Source organism: Corvus brachyrhynchos, unplaced genomic scaffold (assembly GCF_000691975.1).
Source record: "Corvus brachyrhynchos isolate BGI_N302 unplaced genomic scaffold, ASM69197v1 scaffold72, whole genome shotgun sequence".
In the NCBI taxonomy this organism is placed as follows: domain Eukaryota; kingdom Metazoa; phylum Chordata; class Aves; order Passeriformes; family Corvidae; genus Corvus; species Corvus brachyrhynchos.
This window is the reverse complement of record NW_008236763.1, coordinates 2596679-2602620: the sequence shown is the minus strand read 5'-3', so window position 1 is coordinate 2602620 and position 5942 is coordinate 2596679. Positions and strand designations below refer to the sequence as shown.

Below are 5942 nucleotides of genomic sequence, written 5' to 3'. Positions count from 1 at the left end.
GGTTCAGCAAAGAAAATGTGTTTTCAGGATGGGTGGAGACATCTGTGAAGGAAAACAAGAACATCAACGAGTCCATGAGGTAGGAACAGAGCCTGGTCATGTGTCCAGGAGTTAATTCCCTCCCCTGCCCAGAGAAGCTGTGGCTGCCCCTGGATCCCTGGAAGTGCCCAAGGCCAGGCTGGATGGGGCTTGGAGCAACCTGGGAAAGAGGAAGGTGTCCCTGCCCAAGTCCAACTGCCAGTGTTGTCATGTTCCTTAACCTGAATTTTTAGTCATTTCCTGGAGTTTATATCCTTCTGAGCTTTGCTTCTTATTTTTTATTTCTTTTCTACGCTGCCCAACGCTTCTGGTTAAAAAAATCAACCCCACAAACCAAGCCATGGATGTTTTTTTTCCCAGGGTTCTCATTGAGAAGATGATGTCCTCATCCACGGGACATGGAAGTTCCTCCTCTGCTGGGAGTGGGGACTATATCAGCATCAAGGAGACCTCCACTCCAGGCTGGGCCTGCTGCTAAAGCCACTGACACTCCATCCCCTGGGGTCCAGCACTGATGGGCTTCTCATCGTCATCATCATCATCGTCATCATCATCGTCATCATCATCATCATCGTCACCTCTCCCTAAACTGTCACTGGTCTGGGGGCTTTTTCCCGTGATTTTGAACTTGCCTCCTGCCCAGTGAATGTTTTCTCAGCAGAGTGTTGCTACAGTGACTTGGAGTGAGGAATGGGAGGAAGAGGAGCAGGAAGATTCCTCTTTTCCCCCATGGTAGCAGCCGGGAGCTCTGCTGCTCTGATGGAGCACAATCCATGGCCAAGCAGTGGCTTGGATTACATTTTTTTTTTTTTAAATTCTGAGCACTTCATCCTCTGGCAGTGCTGGCCTGTCCCAGGCAGGGCTGTCAGAGGGGTTTTTTAATTTTCTGCACCTTTATCCCCTCCCCAGCAGAGCCCTGCAGTGATTTTTGGTCACACACACACCAAGTCCAGGTGGTGCCTGTGGATTCCCAGCTGTGGGATTACAGCAAACTCCTCCCTCCATGCCTGGAACGATGGATCTCTGTCCTGGAGGGACCAGCACGTCCCATCAGTGCCACCAGACGTCCTGAGGATGTGGAGCTGGATGTGGATCAAGACTGCCAAATTCTCGGGGTGAATTTGGGACCTGGAGCAGCACAGCTCTGCCCCCCCACCCCCCGGGTTCTGCCTGCGCTGCTCAGCAGCAGAGACCTCAAATTTTGGTCAGGAGCTGCCCAGCTGCCTCCTGCCCTTCCTCCTCACCCCGCCCCCAGCCTGGCACAGCCCCATTCTGCTGCCCCTTTATTGGGGCACGGGGATGAGGAGGGGGCTGTAAACCCCTTTGTGTGCCACAGCGAGGGCCCTTTGCACTCCGAGGACAGCCTGCACCCCCCACCCCAAACAGCTCTTGGCAACTGCTGCTGAACTGCCTTCCCACCATTCTCCTGCAGCCAGGAGGGAATTTGGGGGAGGAAACAGCTCCCTGAAATTCCCCCCTGCTGCTTTTAGTGGGGCAGGGGGAAGAGGAGGAGGAAAAGACTTTGTGGGATAAAAGGAAAGGGAGGAACCACTCCCCGTTTCCCTTCGGTGCCCGCTTTCCCCCCCATGTCCCAGATATTCGTGGTGGAGAGCAGCTGTGGCCAAAAAATTGGTAGAAATTGAGGAGAATTAGTAGGAAACTCACACTTCAGGGCTGGAGTTGGAGTGGTTTGTGTGTTTAACTCTGGATTTGCTGTTCCATGGTTCTCTGATGGGACAGAATCACCCTGCCCATGTTTTAGGTTTGGAGTTCAGCAAATGGCCTCCAATAATTGGGGTTTGGGTTTTTTTCCTCCTCGAGTGGTTTAACTGGAAAACAGGACTAGAAGTTGCTGTGTCATGCTGGATTAGGATTGCTTTGCTCTGGCAGATTATTCCTCCTGCCTGTCTTACACAGAGGGAGGAGTTGGCAGGGCAGGAACTCAGCACCTCCACTAAGCACAAAAAAATCAGAGTTTTCATTCTCTGGAGCTGGAAAGAATTGACAAGGAAACAGTGAGGGTTAAGAGATTCAGACCTGGTTGTGCTCCACTGTTTTAATGAAAAGCTGAAACAGCTGGGCCAGGTTTCTGTCATGCAAATACTGCCAAATTTGGGGTTAGAGGTGCTTAAAAATACCCTTCTCTGGGCCCTTGGTTTTGCTGTAGAAACAGGGAGAACTGATTAGCAAAAAAACCTGAAGTGCCTTGCTGAATTTTAGTTCATTGTCTTAAAAAGAAAAAAACCAGAAAAAACGGGTTTTAATGCTATAAATATTCCTAGTTCTGTGTAGAGCATGGAGAAGTGCCTCATTTCCTAAAGGAGCTGTCATGAAACCCCTTCAGATTCGGGAGTTATTTATTGATTTTTGTGTTTGCACCTTAAAGTGTTTCAGCAAAGAGCTGAATTAGGACTGCTTAGAGATGGAAAATCCTGCCCAGGCCCCACTCACTGCTCAGAGCAGCTGAAAATTCCCCATTCCTTTTCCATCCAGTTACGGAATCACGGAATGGCGTGGGTTGGAAGGACTTCAAAGATCCCTCAGTGTCACCCCTGCCGTGGGCAGGGACACTTCCACTGTCCCAGGCTGCTCCAAGCTGGCCTTGGGCACTTCCAGGGATGGAGCAGCCACGGATTCTCTGGATCATCTGTGCCAGGGGCTCCTCACAGGGAATTCCTGGCAGTTTCACAGGAAAACTTCTTCCATCATCACTTTGAGCCCTCCCAGTGCCCCTCTGGCGCCTGCACCTCTCAACCTTCACCTTTTCCTTCAGAAGTGCCTCTCAGGATCGATCAAAAACCCAAAGGAAGATATTTTTTATCGATTTCCCAGCATTTCTGTGCATTTCCAATCCCCACGTGTGCCTTGGGGAGTTCGTTTCCTACATTTACTGTTGGTTAACAACTGAACAAATGTCAAAAAAAACCCCCCCACAAGCTGCACACCAGGAAGAGTCGTTGCTTGGGCTCGGTGTAAAACCCCAACCAGACAGGAAAACGATTTCCCTGGGCAGCTGTGAGTGTTTTCAGAGATCTCCCTGTGCTTAAAAAAAGCCAAACCAACCCAAAAAACTGCCCCTTGATTACAACGAATTCCAGAGCCCCATCCAGGGGCAGCGTGGGAGGAACAGGGGCTGTGCCCAGCTTGTGCCAGCTGAAGTAATTCTGGTTTTTAAAACGACTGGAAGGGGAAAGACAAGAAATGTCTTAAATTAAGTCCTGTTGATGTGTAGGTGGGTAAAAACCTGAAATCTTTCACATAGGAATCAGCAAAGTCTTGTGTTCGTTCTGCTCCGCTCGTGGCCTCATCAGGAAGGAGCGGTTTGGGAAATGAAGGAATTTGAATTTCTTTTTCCCTGCTTTCACTCTGCACCCTCTGTGTGACTCTGGGCCAACTGTTCCCATTTCCTCCTCGTCGTTTCTCCTTCCTGCAGCTTGGATTTGTGGCCCTGGGACTCAAAATCACACGCATTTCAAGGTGTATTTTGTGAATGGATGGCTGCGCTCTGTGGGGCCACACAGCTGGAGAATTTTACTGCCCCTAGGTCATAAATAAGTTGACAATATCAAAATGTAGCTTTTTATTTTTAATTGCTTGCTGATACACAGAAGTATTTTAGAGGCAGGGTCCTGATCATTGTACAATTCAGTGTTATGGTCGTGTAAAGAGGAAGAACTGGTGGGGGATTTTAATCCACACCAACCAGTCACTGGTGCAGCATTGCAACGGTTTGAAATAAAAATTTGGCATTGCTCAGGTGGTAGTTGTTGTTTTGCTCTCTCAACAGTCCTAAGAAATGAGTTTACAAGTTGAAATTAGGCATAAAAATAATAAAAATGTACAAAACACTCATTGTGAGCTGCCCTGAATTGCCAGCAAAACAAATTCCACCGAAACATCCTCAATGATTGTGTTTTTATTGGGCTACAGGCGGGACATAAACATGCAAAACTTGTGCATCTCTGAGTCAGCCCTTCAAAAATATTGGCTTTTAATCCAGTATTTCCAGCAGAGAATTCCTTGATGTGGTTTCTGCACCTTCCTCCTCAGGGCTCCTTAATTCAGTGGGTTTTGGGACAGGCAGATGCTCCCAGGGCCTCTTCATTCCACGATCAGCTGGATTTTCCTGAGGATTGACTGGCACCAGGGACAGGGATGGAGCAGGAAAAGGGCCAGAATTCCAAAGAATTCCAATGAAATTCAAGCAGGGCATGAAATGAACTCCAATTATCCTGTAATTGTAATTACCCCTATAAATCTGACCATATTTGTAGCATCAAACTGTCTTTTCACGGTACCCAAAGTACAAAAATAAGATTTTAAGCGCTATTTTTACTAAAATGGAGGGATGAACCTCCAAAGAGCCAAGTGCAAAGCAAGAGTGAGAAGCTGCCATTTTAATGACTGTGGAATACTTCCAATTTTTCCATGGTTAAAGCATCCCCTTTGCTAAACAGAATGAGTCATTTGGGGGGTTTAGAGGGAATTTAAAGTGTAAAAATCAGATCTCTTCAGTGCATAAATTGTGCTGATGAGCCACGTCCAGAGCAACCCTTACAGAATCACTTTGAGAGAGCAGGAGGGTCTCCAGCCTTGGGATACGGCTTTACTAAGTAAATTAAAAGGAGGTACTCAGCTGTAGCAGCTAACTCAGAGCCATCCACCACACGTCACACCCAGTTTGCTCCCCCTTGCCAGCACATTTCCCCTACATTTTCCTCTGTTTACTCCAGTACCAGCAAAGGTCCTATTTTTGTAAAGAAATGCAACACTGTGCAGAGGCTGGGGAGGGCCAGTCACACACATCCCACAAGGGCTTGTGCCAAAACTCAGAAGCCCAAAAGCAAGCCTTTTTCCCATTTAATTATGAAACCTCTGCTCCTCGCATACACGAGAGGAAGTTTTATGCCTCTGCAGTGTTTGCTCCTGTACTTTTTGCCAAAAAAAAAAAAAAAAAAAAGAAAAAAAAACCCAAATACACACCCAAAAAACCCCCACGAAAAACCCAAAACAAACCAAACCTAAAAGAATTTAAAAAACTCATAGAAAACCCACATTAACTCCACTGAAACATCCTCAATGATTGTGTTTTTATTGGGCTACAGGCGGGACATAAACATGCAAAACTTGTGCATCTCTGAGTCAGCCCTTCAAAAATATTGGCTTTTAATCCAGTATTTCCAGCAGAGAATTCCTTGATGTGGTTTCTGCACCTTCCTCCTCAGGGCTCCTTAATTCAGTGGGTTTTGGGACAGGCAGATGCTCCCAGGGCCTCTTCATTCCACGATCAGCTGGATTTTCCTGAGGATTGACTGGCACCAGGGACAGGGATGGAGCAGGAAAAGGGCCAGAATTCCAAAGAATTCCAATGAAATTCAAGCAGGGCATGAAATGAACTCCAATTATCCTGTAATTGTAATTGCCCCTATAAATCTGACCATATTTGTAGCATCAAGCCAGTCTCCTTAGTGAACCCAAAGTACAAAAGTAAGATTTTAAGCGCTATTTTTATTAAAATGGAGGGATGAACCTCCAAAGAGCCAAGTGCAAAGCGAAAGTGAGTTGCTGTGACAGAACCTGCCATTTTAATGACTGGGGAATACTTCCAATTTTTCCATGGTTAAAGCATCCCCTTTGCTAAACAGAATGAGTCATTTTGGGATTTCTGGGGAGTTTAAAGTGCAAAAAATCTACAATCTTCATTGGACTTTGCATAAATTGTGCATGTACTTAACTGCTGACTGGCACAGGGAGTAGTGACGGCGGTGACATCAGTGTTGTGTCAAAATCTGCCGCTGAGACCAATTTTTTGCATTTCTTCATAATAAAAATTAATGTGAACCCGCGCGCGCCCGGGGCCGCGTTTTCCCTCCAAAACCGCGCCGGGCCCGCGCGGCGAAACT

At 47.1% G+C, this 5942-nt stretch overlaps 1 protein-coding gene across 1 annotated transcript in view; it reads left to right on the top strand.

Moving 5' to 3' along the window:
- RAB29 (RAB29, member RAS oncogene family) overlaps window positions 1–3797 on the top strand; it is an 8420-nt gene extending 4623 nt beyond the window's left edge. Inside the window, exons 4-5 of the mRNA XM_008644819.2 lie at window positions 8–79; window positions 400–3797. Coding sequence (XP_008643041.1) covers window positions 8–79; window positions 400–517 — 190 coding nt within the window. The 3' untranslated portion in view covers window positions 518–3797. The remainder of the gene's footprint in view (window positions 1–7; window positions 80–399) is intronic.
- Window positions 3798–5942: the final 2145 nt, after the last annotated feature.